Raw genomic sequence first — 16,105 nt, 5'->3', positions numbered from 1 at the left:
GCCACCATGAATAACGATGATAATTAATTGAATATGCAGAGCATCAGGATTAAACTAAGATGAAGCTCTTAGAAAGCCATGTTACAATAATGTGTTTTTAAAGTGCTCCACCGTATTAGCCTGGGGAATTTCTATCAGTCAGCTATTCCAGATTTGAGGTGCATAACAGCAGACGGCCGCCTACCTCGCCACTTCCTTTAAGTTTAGCTCTTGGAATTTTAAGCAGACCCTCATTTGAGTGTAAGGTGTAAGCCATTCTGAAATATAAGATGGAGCAGATTATTGAAGGCTTTGTAAACCATAAGCAGTATTTTAAAGTCAATTCTAAATGACACAGGTGACCAGTGCAGTGACGCTCAGACTGGTGTGATGTGCTCGGATTTTCTTTTCCTAGTTAAGATTCTAGCAGCTGAATTCTGCACTCGTTGCAATCGATTGATGTCTTTCTTGGGTGGTCCTGAGAGGAGTGCATTACAGTAATCTAATCGACTGAAAACAAAAGTGTGAGAGGGTCACAGGGTGTGACAGAGAGAGAGGATGTGCACAGTAGGAGTGATGATTGGGCGAGTGGTGTGGAGGGGCGTGGTCAAGGCTGAATAATGGCGGAATGTCTTTTTAATAATAATAGAGCGATTACTTTATCAAGTCATTTTTCGTTTACTGTAGCTTTTGTCTGATTGCTTTACTTCACATATGACCCTTAAGACCCCCGTAATCCTTGGCTGTGTTCTGATTGTTGTATTTGCTCTCTTGATTCCCACAGAAGCCCTCCAGCAGTGCTGTGATTTATCCCAACTTTGGTTCAGAGAATTCTTCTTAGAGTTGACAATGGGACGTAGAATCCAGTTTCCAATTGAAATGTCAATGCCATGGATTTTGACAGACCATATTCTGGAGACCAAAGAGCCTTCTATGATGGAGTAAGTATTACACTACATATTAAAACTGAAAAGGCTAGAAAAGGTAAAAGTAAAAGATAATGGAGTTTCTCGCTTATCTGAAGCCCACTACCATTTCACCTTGGTATTTGCTCCCAGAGTCTATGTTGGGCTTATCACTTGCATTGTCATGAATAGACCTTGTAACCGCAAGGGGGCACAACTGAGTCCCAAACCACAGACACAATATCACCCAACACAGTCCCGGGTTCAAATACAGGATTTTCATTCTGCCAAATACCCCTTCAAGTGTGGACCTCAATTACACAACAAGTGAAGGCTCCTCCTGTTGAGTGTCGCCCACTCTGACTCCCTGAGGAGATGTGTTGGGCTTCTTTTAAGCCAGACCTGGGAATGCTTCTAGTGTCACAGCAGTGGTCATCTGGAGCATTTACTGGGGTCATTTGGAAACTTGGGCGGTCTTCCCCCAGCAGTGCCCTCTTACGGTACCCCCAAGCACCCGACAGGGCTGTTCTTCTACAGTCCAACTCCCATGCAACCCTACAGGAGTCCTAACCTGGACCATCCTGGAGGGACACTGCTACCTGTCATGTGTGGGAACAAACTGCCCCTTACATCCATGTTTGCCCAGTTCATTTATTATCTTTGTACCCCGACTGGGATAAGGATTGCAAACCATTACAGCTGAGTTGCAGCTTCTTCCACGCTCTTGTTCCATCATGGCATCCCGGCCAAGGACAGTAAGAACTCGATCTCCGTTCCAGTCGGGATGCCAGTCTATTCCTCTTGGCACCCACAGCCTTCATGAAAATTAGAGATTACAGGTTAGAAAAAATAAAGAACTGGATTTCACTGACATCTATGCAAATCTACACTGCTTTTTAATATATATATATATATGTTTCAAATTTATGCTTCTTCTGTAGCATTCTGTATGTTTTTGTAATTCAGAGAGCAGGAAGCTCCCATGCCATTTGAATTTTATGTTAACAGGTCAAATTATAGTTTAAGAGAATTATCTATACAAAATAAAAATACCACATGCTGATTTTATCGTCTAAATGTACTCATTTATCATTTTTAGGTATGTTTTGTACCCCTTAGACCTCTACAATGATAGTGGATACTATGCCCTGACCAAATTTAAGAAACAGTTTTTGTATGATGAAATTGAAGCTGAGGTAAGTGGAGAAACTGCATTTCAACTTCACCTTCTTAAAAACAACTGATGAAATATTAAGAACAATAACTACAGGTACAATTATTGTAATTTTGAGATTCTTAACCATGCTAGTGGGATAGATAAATCTCTTAATTTATAGTACTAGGCCATGGAGTAAACCAGTGGATAAGAAAATGTCTAGTGTGCCATGAACTGCTGGATACTGACCTGAAAATGTTAGAAGTTCTAATAGTACTGCGTATTAACTGATCCTTTTATTATCTATCTATCTATCTATATATCTATCTATCTATCTATCTATCTATCTATCTATCTATCTATCTATCTATCTATCTATCTATCTATCTATTATATAGTGCCTTTCATATCTATCTATCTATCTATCTATCTATCTATCTATCTATCTATCTATCTATCTATCTATCTATTATATAGTGCCTTAATATCTATCTATCTATCTATCTATCTATCTATCTATCTATCTATCTATCTATCTATCTATCTATCTATCTATTATATAGTGCCTTTCATATCTATCTATCTATTATATAGTGCCTTTCATATCTATCTATCTATTTATTTATCTATCTATTATACAGTGCCTTTCATATCTATCTATCTATCTATCTACAGTACATTGCAAAAGTTTTTGTTCTGTTTTATCGCATTACAATTAACAATGCAGTCCAAATTGTTGAAGTGGAATGAAAATGAAATAACTTACACACACACATATATATATATATATATATATATATATATATATATATATATATATATATATATATATATATATATACAGTATAAAGTCACAAACTCCACAAAGAGCCATAGCAAGGTTCGGGGCTGCCACCCATATAATTGGTTTCCTGGCTGCAAATTGACTGTAAATGATAGCACTGATGTGCACAAAACCGAGTCCAAAACAGAACTGAGGGAATAGGGAAAGAGTGGAGGCTTTTAAAGGGGAAGACAGGAAGTGAAGTCAAAGGGGTCGGGCTCATAAGGGTCTTCAACCATAGGCTCAATCCTGGATGTGACATCACAGGGGCCGGAGCCGGCAAGGTCTTCTTCCATAGGCTCGGATCCGGAAGTGACGTCAAGAGGGCCAGGTGGAATCTCCCGTGAATGGTCTGCAGGAAATGGAGGAAAAGAGTCAGGGCACTGTGCCAGATCCCGGTCTAACTCAGAATTGCCCTCATTCAAGCCCTTTAGCTGCCTCCCATGCACATGTGTGTGACAATATATGCTGTATATATAAACATTGAAAGTTGTGAGTGCGTATGTATTCACCCCCTTTGCTATGAAACCCCTAAATAAGATCTGCTCCAACCAATTCACTTCAGAAGTCACATCATTAGTTGATGAGGGTCTTCCCGTGTACAATCAACGTGTCACATGACGTCCGTTCTCAAAGACCCCTGACTCTGCAACACCACTAAACACTCCAAACAGATCAGTTACAAAGTCAGTATAAGAGAAGTAAAGATCGGGGTTGGGTTATAAAACAATATTCCAAAGTTTGAATAATCTACAGAGCAACCATTTAATGGTTGATAACAAAATTGTTAAGAATATGGCACCACTGAACCCTAACATGGCAGAGTAGCATCGGAGCAGATAGAAAGCTTGAAAAGATATAGAACAGAAATATTGCAGTGGCTAACCATGCAAATTAAGAAACTATGCTGGAACAAAAACCAGCAGATGCATCTTTGCAGACCCCCCTGGTGTCGGTGAGTAACGTAAGCGTGGATAATCAGTCCGGCAGGATGGCTGTTTAAGACAAATTAAAAAGATGTGGAAAAGAAATGTGACAATGGCTCGCCATGCAGATTAAGGAACTGGGTTGGCACCAAAACCTGCAGTGTGAATGGCCCACCAAATATGACTTTGCAGACCCCTGTTCCGTAATAATGTGCTTAATGTGTAGATAGCACTGGTAGAGCCCTGACTTGCCCAACAGTTTGGTTTGGTTTGGTTCTATGAAAGTGAATCCTCATCTTGTGACTTCTTGAAGGAGTGTGACGTGGTGTTGTGATTATTCAGCACATGCGGCCTTCATAGTCAAGCTATCTGAAAGACGTGATCAGCACAGAAAACGTTCAGCTGTAGAATATTGTCACAACTTTATTGATATCATTCCCACTATTGCAAATTACATTTTTTATGTCTTCTTTCAGGTGAATCTTTGCTTTGACCAGTTTGTTTACAAATTAGCGGACCAGATTTTTGCTTATTATAAGGCAATGGCTGGCAGGTAATTTTATGTTTTTTTTTCTTTCTTTTCTTCTTATTTTTTCAAGTTATTTTCTTCACAAACATGGTATGTGTTTATTTGCTGTGCAAAACTGTGATCCAAAGTCTAATGATTTGTATAAATGTTTAAAAAATCTTTTGCTCACACTGGCGCTTTACAGTTGAGGCAATGTGGCTTAAAGCACCACTGCAAAATAAAAGGCTAAAACTTAAAAACATCCTCTTTGAGTTTCGATAAAAGAAAAGAAACCTTCTGTGGTTCTGATGCATGATTTTGACAACAAAAGGGTTCTGGAAATAATCGTTTTATCTCATATTTCTAAGGATAAGGATAGGTTTTCTATTCACTTATGGAAGTTCGCAAATAAATACGTAAAAAAGTCAAAACAAAACCAACCTCATGGCGTGAAGAGGTTACTGTGATTTGGCCAAATTTGGAGGAGACTCGCCTTGAGGCATAAAGGATTAGCGGATGTCCTGGCTTGGCAGGAAAAACATAACTCATTTTTCAGGATGAACTGGGAGATGCGGGCAAAAGGCAAAACTACAGAAATAAAATCCATCCATCCATTATCCAATCTGCTATATCCTAACTACAGGGTCATGGGGGTCTGCTGGAGCCAATCTGAGCCTACACAGGGCGCACGGCAGGAAAGAAACCCCGGGCAGGGCGCCAGCCCACCGCAGGGCACACATACACACACACACAAGGGACAATTTAGGATCGGCAATGCACCTAACCTACATGACTTTGGACTGTGGGAGGAAACCCACGCAGACACAGGAAGAACATGCAAACTCCACGCAGGGAAGACCCGGGTGGCACAGTGGGTAGCGCTGCTGCCTCGCAGTAAGGAGACTCGGGTTTGCTTCCCAGGTCCTCCCTGCGTGGAGTTTGCATGTTCTCCACGTGTCTGCGTGGGTTTTCTCTCACAGTCCAAAGACATGCAGTTTAGGTGCATTGGCGATCCTAAATTGCCCCTTGTGTGTGTGTGTGTGTGTGTGCCCTGTGGTGGCTGGCCTGCCCGGGTTTGTTTCCTGCCTTGCGCCCTGTGTTGGCTGGGATTGGCCCCAGCAGACCCCCATGACCCTCTAGTTAGAATAAAGCAGGTTGGATAATGGATGGATGGATACTTAATCATCCAAGTCTAAAACCAAGACAATGAGGCTTTAGGCATGTCAGTCTGTCCAGTTAGGAAGCAGTAGCCATTGTGAGTCAACTTCACCTGCTTTGGTTCAAATGAAAGGGACAACCAGTGACCTGGAGAGGCAACAGCAAGTCACCCCCCAATAAGGGAATGGTGGTCACAGGCAGTTGCTCTCTCCTTATCCCTACTATATGATTCTTCTCTATAGTTGTGGCCAAAAGTTTTGAGAATGACACAAGTGTTGGTTTTCACAAAGTTTGCTGCTTCAGTGTTTTTAGATCTTCTCGTCAGATGTTTCTGAGTGTACTGAAGTAGAATTACAAGCAGTTCAGAAGTTTGAGAACCGCTGACCTGCAATGTAAAATGCCTGTGTGAGACAACATATTTGTATAAGTTGTATAAGTTATAGAAATTGTTAGACTTTGGAGCACAATTTCTCATGGCAAGTGCATGTATATACTGTATGTATGTATATATATATATATATATATATATATATATATATATATATATATATATATATATATATATATATATATATATATATATATATATATATAGTTAGTTAGTTCCATAAATATTTGGACAGAGACAACTTTTTTCTAATTTTGGTTCTGTACATTACCACAATGAATTTTAAATGAAACAACTCAGATGCAGTTGAAGTGCAGACTTTCAGCTTTAATTCAGTGGGGTGAACAAAACGATTGCATAAAAATGTGAGGCAACTAAAGTATTTTTAACACAATCCCTTCATTTCAGGGGCTCAAAAGTAATTGGACAAATTAAATAACTGGAAATAAAATGTTCATTTCTAATACTTGGTTGAAAACCCTTTGCTGGCAATGCCAGCCTGAAGTCTTGAACTCCTGGACATCACCAGATGCTGGGTTTCCTCCTTTTAATGCTCTGCCAGGCCTTTACTTTCAGTTGCTGTTTGTTTGTGGGCCTTTCTGTCTGAAGTTTAGTCTTCAACAAGTGAAATGCCTGCTCAGTTGGGTTAAGATCAGGTGACTGACTTGGCCATTCAAGAATTTTCCACTTCTTTGCTTTAATAAACTCCTGGGTTGCTTTGGCTGTATGTTTTGGGTCATTGTCCATCTGTATCATGAAACGCCGCCCAATCAATTTGACTCATTTAGCTGGATTTGAGCAGACAGTATGTCTCTGAACACCTCAGAATTCATTCGGCTGCTTCTGTCCTGTGTCACATCATCAATAAACACTAGTGTCCCAGTGCCACTGGCAGCCATCACACTGCCTGACTCCACCGTGTTTTACAGATGATGTGCTATGCTTTGGATAATGAGCTGTTCCACGCCTTCTCCATACTTTTTCTTGCCATCATTCTGGTAGAGGTTGATCTTGGTTTCATCTGTCCAAAGAATGTTTTTCCAGAACTGTGCTGGCTTTTTTAGATGTTCTTTAGCAAAGTCCAATCTAGCCTTTCTATTCTTGAGGCTTATGAGTGGCTTGCACCTTTCAGTGCACCCTCTGTATTTACTTTCATGCAGTCTTCTTTATGGTAGACTTGGATATCGATACGCCGACCCCCTGGAGAGTGTTGTTCACTTGGTTGGCTGTTGTGAAGGGGTTTCTCTTCACCATGGAAATGATTCTGCGATCATCCACCACTGTTGTCTTCCATGGACGTCCAGGTCTTTTTGCGTTGCTGAGTTCACCAGTGCTTGCTTTCTTTCTCAGGATGTACCAAACTGTAGATTTTGCCACTCGTAATATTGTAGCAATTTCTCGGATGGGTTTTTCTGTTTTCACAGCTTAAGGATGGCTTCTTTCACCTGCATGGAGAGCTCCTTTGACCGCATGTTGTCTGTTCACAGCAAAATCTTCCACATGCAAGCACCACACCTCAAATCAACTCCAGGCCTTTTATCTGCTTAATTGATAAGACATAACGACGGACTTGAACACACCTGCCCATGAAATAGCCTTTGAGTCAATTGTCCAATTACTTTTGAGCCCCTGAAATGAAGGGATTGTGTTAAAAATATTTTAGTTGCCTCATATTTTTATGTAATCTTTTTGTTCACCCCACTGAATTAAAGCTGAAAGTCTGCACTTCAACTGCATCTGAGTTGTTTCATTTAAAATTCATTGTGGTAATGTACAGAACCAAAATTAGAAAAAGTTGTCTCTGTCCAAATATTTATGGACCTAACTGTACATATATATATATATATATATATATATATATATATATATATATATATATATATATATATATATATATACACACCGTGTTTTTGAAGAAATAAATTTGTCTTGAAAAATATCAAAGTTATCTTTTAAAGGGGAAACCTGAAATTATACCACAAGAAAAACCTGATGATGCAAAATTCAGTTTAGTTTATGCTTCTTCTCATATAGCGGTGGGGTCCTAGGATGACGCTATTGTCCAAATGTAAAAGAATTGAACTCAGTAAAGTGATCATCAGTTTTGCCTCCAGCAGTGCTGGTAATTATTTAAATAATTTGGTAAGACTTTATTATCCTTGCCGTTCTCTGTAGGAGGGGGTCTACAGCCATTAAAGACTTGTATCAAGGTAATTGATGCCCACTCGTTTTAAGAAGTTATTAAAAGTGTAGTTTTTTTTCTCTAAAATAGTATTTTTTTGTCATTTTAAAACTTCATTTCTCATAAACAGGATGTGATGGAGCAATTCTATTTTGCTTGATTTTGATTCTGCACCTCAAATCTATAAAGAACATTGGAACCTTTTTTTCTGTTTTTCAGGCCAGTGTTGTAGTTATCCATTTGTTGGATTAGACAATGGGCTTAAATCATAGATAATTATTTGTTTCAATAATATAAATTCCCCCTTTTGGTTTAATAGAATGAAATAATTTTCCTTTGCAATCTTTTGTTAAGTACTAGCGTAATAGAAGTGTGCCAACATGGTATAAGACTGGCATGAGCAGCATCAGCCCTCAATCCTCACTGTGATTCATGTAAATTGCTGGAAATCAGTGCGACTTCCCTTAACGTGAGTTTCTCTGTCTTGCAGTGTTCTTCTAGATAAGCGATTCAGAGCAGAATGTAAGAACTATGGAGTGATCATTCCGTACCCCCCATCCAACCGCTATGAAACACTTCTTAAGCAAAGACATGTTCAGGTACGTCACATTTTCTGGAGTGTTGCATTTGATTATCTTTAAAAATAGCAATTCCAGTAAAAATCTGCTAGTGGTTCATTTAATTTACACTGCATGTCGGGATTTAAAACCAAACCATGAAGTCCAAGGAGCTCTCTGTAGACCTCCATGATCAAAATTGTGGTGAGGCACAGATCAGGGCAAGGAGATCAAGCCATTTGTAAAGCTTTGAGTCTTCACAGTGGCCTTAAGAATTGTGAAACGGAAGAAGTTTAAAACTTGAGCTGGTGGCCTTTGAAGAAGTGCCTTGGGTTAGTCAAGTGACAAAGAACCTAACAGTCACTCTGAGCTTCAGAAGTCCTCTGCTGAGATGGCAGAACCTGTCAGAAGGATGACCATCTCATCGCATCATTGAAAATGGAGATCACAGACTCTCTGATAGTATTGGCTTTTACGGAGACTATTGCTGGACCAGGACAAACAATATAAAAATGTCCATGAAAAAAATCTTATGTTACTTGTGTGTCGAGTCATTCCGTTGTATATTCATAATGGGGGAAAAAAATGCATGTGTTTTTTTACTGAAATATTGTTAAATAATTTCTGTAAGGCTGCGGTGGGCTGGCTTCATGCCCGGGGTTTGTTTCCTGCCTTGTTCCCTGTGTTGGCTGGGATTGGCTCCAGCAGACCCCTGTGACCCTGTAGTTAGGATATAGTGGATTGGATAATGGACGGATGGATTTCTGTAAGGTCAGAGCAGTGCACGAGTTCAAATGGGAAAGAGCTTTTCAATTCAAGACTGGACTCTTGACTAATGCAAAATTCAATGTTCTATGTGTACACATTTACTCTGCATATGTGAAAGCAATTCTTCTACTACTACTACTACTACTACTACAATTGGAATGTATGTGGTATGTGATTTGCCAATGCAGTGTTAATGTTTATGATGAGCCATCTGTTAGAATGAAAAATACAATGCATTTTATTACTGCAAATGTATTTTCTGCACCATCTCTTTGCATTGCATTTTTTCATTCCAACAGGTGGTGCATCACAAATATCTGTTGTAATAACAATAAATATATATGATATACTTAGAATATGTAAACGCAGTGTTAATGTTCGTGGTGTGCCATCAGTGTGAATGACAAATGCAATGTACAGTGGAACCTCGGTTTTCGAGTAACTTGGTTTACGAGTGCTTTGCAAGACGAGCAAAAATTTTTAATAAATTTTGACTTGATAAACGAGTGATGTCTTGCAATACGAGTAGTATGGATACACTTTGTCTGCTGAGCGTTATGTGATCACAGCTGAGCTGATGGTTCTTCTCTCTCTCTCCTTATCTCGCTCGCTCGCCCAGCACGTCTCTCTCTCTCTCCTCTCGCTCGCCCAGCGCGTCTCTCTCTCTCTCTCTCTCACTCTCTCTCATCTTGCTTGCCCATTGCATCTCTCTCTCTCTCTCATCTCGCTCGCCCGTCTTTCTCTCTCTCTCCCTCTTCTTATCTCGCTCGTCTCTCTCTCTCTCTCTCTCTGGCAATCGTCTCCTATTCTCCGTCTGAGTCTGTGTGCCTCACTCATAGTCAACATCTGTTTACTACAGCATTGTGACTGTGTGTGTGTGCGCTGTGAAGTGCGAGTCCCCATCTTGCTCCCCAAAACACAAAGCTGAGTCTCAGTACTTTAACACCAGCTTTATTCAGCTTGAAACAGCAACAGCGCTGTTATTTATTGTACCGGGATCTTTATAATGTTCCTTGTATGACCCATTGACGACAGGCGCTTATAGCATGTCTGCGATCTTTTTGGATGTGCTCATATGGCGAATTGCTACAGCGCTGGGAGACTGCGATTGCTTTGGGACGCTCTTCTGCGTGTCGTCCCGTTGGGTGGAATCCCACAAGAGTTTAGAAACTCACTCACACCAGCCATGATTCTTTATAAAGGTAAAGTGCAGGTTAATTTGTATTATGTATTTTACTTTATATTCTGTATTAATCATTTTTAAATCAATAGTTTTGGGTTGTGGAACGAATCATCTGAGTTTCCATTATTTCTTATGGGGAAATTCGCTTTGATATACGAGTGCTTTGGATTGCGAGAACGTTTCCGGAACGAATTATGCTCGCAAACCGAGGTTCCACTGTATATGCCATTTGGTATAGGATTTGTTAAAGCAGTGTTAATGCTTGTGAGGAGCCATCTGTTGGAATGTGTCATGATGGCGGCATGCCAACACATTTTTAGTGCTGCTGCCCTGCACTAAGGAGACTGTGGCTCATGTCCCAGGCCCTCCCTGCGTGGAGGTTACATGTTCTCTGCATGGGTTTCCTCCAACAGTCCAAAGACATGTAAGTGTGGTGGATTGGCCCTCGTGTGTGGTTGGGGTTGTGTGTGTGCCCTGCAATGGACTTAGTTGATCATTCTGCCCTGTGGGACATCCTGAGACATTGCGGGATCCCCCAGATTTGCTGGTACTGTGAGTGCTGCGCAGAGTGGAGGCAGGACTTCTGCGTTTTTCCCAGTTGATCAACAGGATGTGTTTTTGCTCCTGCTCTGTTCAATGCTTGCATGGACTGGGTGTTGGGCAGGGTCGTGGGGCCCAGCAGCTGTGGGGCATCTGTTAGTGAAGAAAGATCCGCTGATTTTGACTTTGGCGACGATGCTGTGATCTTTGCGGAGTCAATGGAGTCTGTGATTGGGGCTCTCGAGACACTGATAAAAAAACAAGATCCAGGCCTTTAATGACCTCTTGGGCACGGCCATCAGCAGTGTGTCTGTCTGCAGAGAGAGTGTCCACCTCGTCATTGAGAGGTTTACTTACCTCGGCAGTGACATTCATGTGTCTGGTGACTCCTCCTATGAAATCAGTAGACTGATTGGGAGAACATGGGGGCCATGAGGTCACTGTAAAGGGGTGTGTAGCGCCCCCGGTATCTGCAAAAGGACGAAGGTCCAAGTCTTTAGAGTCCTGGTGCTCCCTGGTTATGAAACATGGAAGCTATCCAGTGACCTGTGATGAAGACTGGACTCCTTCAGTACTGTCTCTCTTCGGAGAATCCTTGGGTACCACTGGTTTGACTTTGTGTTGCTCAAGGAGTCCCGAATGAGGCACATGACCTGCATTGTGAGGGAGTGTCAGTTATGGTTCTCGAGAGACTGAGTGAGGGGTTTGAGTGTCTGGGCTCGCGAGTGTCCTGATAAAAGCCAACATCCAGGCCTTTAATGACCTCCTGGGCACGGCCATCAGCAGTGTGTCTGTCTGCAGAGAGAGTGTCGACCTCATCATTGAGAGGTTTACTTACCTCATGACATTCATGTGACTCTGGTGACTCTTCCTATGAAATCAGTAGACGGATTGGGAGAGCATGGGGGGTCATGAGGTTGCTGGAATGGGGTGTGTGGCACAAAAGGGCGAAGGTCCAAGTCTTTAGCGTCCTGGTGCTCCCTGTTTTGTTTTATGGTTGTGAGACATGGATGCTATCCAGTAACCTGAGACGAATACTAGACTCCTTCACGTGTGTCCCTTCTGAGAGTCCTTACCGCTGGTTTGACTTTGTGTTGCTCATGGAGTCCCGAGTGAGGCACATGACCTGCATTGTGAGGGAGTGTCAGTTACGGCACTACGGCCATGTGGCGCGATTCCCCGAGGTTGATCCTCATTGTTGAAGACCCAAGTGGCTGGACCAGGCTAAGGGGACACCCATATAACACCTGGCTGCGGCAGATAGATGTCATTTCCTTAGGGTGGGACTGGACTACATGTCTGCCTGGTGGTGTGCCAACAGGGATCCTGAGTTGTTTCATCATTTAGTGGATGCAGCAACACTCTGTACCAGTGAATGCCCCCCCAACCTGACCTGCAATGGACTGGCACCCTGTTCAGGGTTTGTTCCTGCCTTTCTCCAGAGTCCAGCACCCTCCACAACCCTGTGCAGGACTAAGCAGATTACAAAATGACTGACTGACAGTTACTATGATCACCATTATATTTCATTAAGCAGATTACAAAATGACTGACTTGACAGTTACTATGATCACCATTATATTTCATTTATTTGTAATGAGTTATTTTTGATGGTTCGGGTTTTGCCTGCTATCTTTGAACAGGACATTTTGGTTTCTGTTAAATAAACCTCAGGTTTCATTTTTGAATGGATTTGAACGCAAGAACAGTTTTTCTTTTCCTGCTGGCATGTGATTTTGACTTGTGTGCACTCTTTTAGGCTTTCTAAGAGCTGAGGGATTGACGTCAAGACGCCTTAGTGTACCTTTCATGTTTGACAATTTAAAGTCTCAAATTAGAATGCGACCGCTGTGGTCTTCTGTTTGTTGTCAATGCCGTCTGCTGCAAAGCCTTGATACGTGGACATAATAAAGCTGACAATAATATTTTGAAACCATGTAGTGTAGTGGATTGTATATTACATCACTTATTTTCAGAATTTAAAACATGCTGTTCACTTTTTATTTTATGTTTCTAGCTTCTCGGAAGATCCATTGATCTTAACCGATTGATTACACAAAGAATATCAGCGGCAATGTATAAATCTCTGGATCATGCAATTAGTCGATTTGAGAGCGAAGATCTCACATCTATAGTGGTAAGTTGTGTAAACGTCTGAAAGGCAGTTTTAAATTGTATAGAAGCAACAGTCATTTTTTACCATTGTTATCTAGTGTAACAACCCGGCAGCAAGCATGGCGGAGTGACGCCGTATGGGTAATTTATGTAAATAGTTTGTGGGGAATTTATGGGTAATTTATGTAAAGCTTATTGTTGTGTCGAAATTAACTTAATAACCTAATTGTCTTTCTTGTTGTAAGTGTTGTATGTGTTTGTGCTCAATCAGTGGGGTGGGTTGGGTTATCGCCGTCCGGGGTTGTTGTTATTGTAATTAGTCACCATCAATGAGAAAGATGGCTCTGTAAATGACCTTGACCATGGCTATACGATGAGTTTTAAGCTTTGTTTTACTGGCTATCTGTTAATAAAAAGATACAACAGGACAGAGCTGTATCATTGCTAAGATTCTATCTAAGCAATTATGGCCGAGACACTCGGAGTCGTGCGGTGTATGGGACACGAGTGCTCGTTATCTAAAGAGCTGGGTGCAGCTGCGTGCATAACGCTGGCAATCCGCTAGCCGACAGCTTGGGAGAGGTGCACGGCAGAGTTCGGCTCTAAAATCTTTAAAGACTCCACCACGGGTCGCTACACTATTATACGACATTAATTGAAGAATTTATAGAAAAGAGTGTGCTTTTGTTGAGTCCTAGCAACCAGACTTAATTCTCAGGAAGCTACAGTATTGGAAAATAAAGAATTAATTTCAATGGAAAAACTAATATCAAATAAACATTAAAGAAAATAAAGCCCTACAGCCTCTCTCAGCCTATACTCACTTATATTGACTTCCTTGGTAAATAAATAAACTTTATTGTTTATCCTCTTGACTAGCTGAGCTACCCTTCTTAGATGGATTCAAATCTGAGTAATCAAAGTATATTTCATCTTTAAAGTTTTCAGTACATCATCAATTGGAAGGTGTATTTTAATAGACAGAGTAACAACATGCATTGCATTGGTCATTCTAACAGATGGTGCGTTATGCATTACTATGAATGTTTGTGATGCACCATCTGTTGGAATGACCGATGCAATGCATATGTCTGTGTTACATTTCATTCTGTATGTGATTTTTAAATGCAGTGTTAATGTTTGTGATGCAGCAATACATTTTATTACCTGCACCGTCTTTTTACATTACATTAATTGATGTTTAATTTACTAGAGTTTCTCAAACCTCATTGTAACTAAGTAGCACATTAAATGCGCTAATGGGCTTTCTCTTACGCAGACAGGCACACGCAGGCAGTGATCGCCACACATAGTACATTACATTCATGATATTACAGCTCTCTGAACATTTTAGGGTACTAAGATGTATGCTTGATATCATTTTCATGAAGAAATGCATGTATTAAACATGGTTTGGTGCAGCGATAGTGATGAACGGGCGGCCCATCCCGGGATTGTTCCTGCCTCCCACCAATTGTTTGCTATCACACGCGTGACCCTGGATGAAATAATTTATTGTAGCAGCTTTTAAAAAGTCACACACAGCTATAAAGTTTGCATAACCCAATGGAACATTTGCACTCTATTGCCAAAAGTATTAGGACGCCTGCCTTCACACACTTGAACTTTAATGACATCCCCTTCTTAATACATAGGTTTTAATATGGAGTCGGCCCACCTTTGCATCTCTAACAGCTTCAACTCTTCTGGGAAGGCTTTCCATAAGGTGTAGGAGTGTGTTGATGGGAATGTGTGATCAGGAGAGCATTTGTGACGTCAGGCACTGATGTTGGACGAGAAGGCCTGGCTCGCTTGCAGTCTTCACAGTCTATTGGGTTGAGGTCAGGGCTCTGAGCAGGCCACTCAAGTTCTTCGCTCATCCATTTCTTTATGGACCTTGCCTTGTGCACTGGTGCATGCACAGTCATGTTGCCATCCCCAAACTGTCCCCACAAAGTTGGGAGCATAAAATTGTCCAAAATACTTTTGACAATATAGTGTATAAAGTTTGCATAACCCAATGGAACATTTGCTAATTTTCTTTTTCAGGAATTGGAATGGCTGATAGAAGTGAATCGCTTGACCCATCGTCTCCTCTCCAAGCACATGACCCTCGACAGTTTTGACGCCATGTTCAGGGAAGCCAATCATAACGTGTCAGCTCCGTATGGGCGTATAACGCTTCATGTTTTTTGGGAGTTGAACTTTGACTTCCTTCCAAACTACTGCTACAATGGATCCACAAACAGGTCTGACAACATGTCTTTAATTGGTTTTGATGTCCGTTGATTTAGGTTCCGTTGTTCATTTCATAAGCCTTTTCTCACAAATAAATTAGCGTGTCTCCTTTACTCGGAGTAACAAGTTAACAATTACAATATTAATGAAATAAAATGGCCGCTGTAGCGCAGTGGGTAGCGCTGCTGCCTCGCAGTAAGGTATTGCATGTTCTCCCCGTGTCTGCGTGGGTTTCAACCCACAGTCCAAAGACATGCAGATGAGGTGCATTGGCGATCCTAAATTGTCCCAAGTGTGTGCTTGGTGTGTGGGTGTTTGTGCCGTGCTGTGGGCTGGCACCCTGCCTGGGGTTTGTTTCCTGCCTTGCACCCTGTGCTATCTGGGATTGACTCCAGCAGACCCCTGTGACCCTGTGTTAGGATATAGCGGGTTGGATAATGAATGGATGGAAATGAAATAATACAATAAAGTTGTCAGATTTTTATATCCGATGATTATTTTTTTTTACTTCAGGTTTGTACGGACCGCCATTCTTTTCACTCAGGAGCCACAAAGAGACAAGCCAGCAAATGTCCAGCCCTACTATCTTTATGGGTCAAAGGTGAGTAATCGATGCATTGTGCTTGATTCTGAATGGGAAAATATTTAGTAAATCGAGGAAAGTCATGTGTCAACGTTA

The 16,105-nt window shown here is 41.2% G+C and overlaps 1 protein-coding gene across 1 annotated transcript in view; it reads left to right on the top strand.

Moving 5' to 3' along the window:
- Positions 1–16,105, top strand: part of cyfip2 (cytoplasmic FMR1 interacting protein 2) — a 223,132-nt gene that overhangs the window by 133,995 nt on the left and 73,032 nt on the right. Inside the window, exons 17-23 of the mRNA XM_039774596.1 lie at positions 764–920; positions 1,984–2,080; positions 4,266–4,342; positions 8,516–8,624; positions 13,091–13,210; positions 15,238–15,437; positions 15,940–16,027. Of these exons, the coding sequence (XP_039630530.1) occupies positions 764–920; positions 1,984–2,080; positions 4,266–4,342; positions 8,516–8,624; positions 13,091–13,210; positions 15,238–15,437; positions 15,940–16,027 (848 nt within the window). The remainder of the gene's footprint in view (positions 1–763; positions 921–1,983; positions 2,081–4,265; positions 4,343–8,515; positions 8,625–13,090; positions 13,211–15,237; positions 15,438–15,939; positions 16,028–16,105) is intronic.

The sequence above is a fragment of the Polypterus senegalus genome, chromosome 13, assembly GCF_016835505.1.
Source record: "Polypterus senegalus isolate Bchr_013 chromosome 13, ASM1683550v1, whole genome shotgun sequence".
Taxonomy (NCBI): Eukaryota; Metazoa; Chordata; class Cladistia; order Polypteriformes; family Polypteridae; genus Polypterus; species Polypterus senegalus.
Note: the sequence above shows the minus strand (reverse complement) of the source record. Positions and strands in the feature narration are given on the sequence as shown.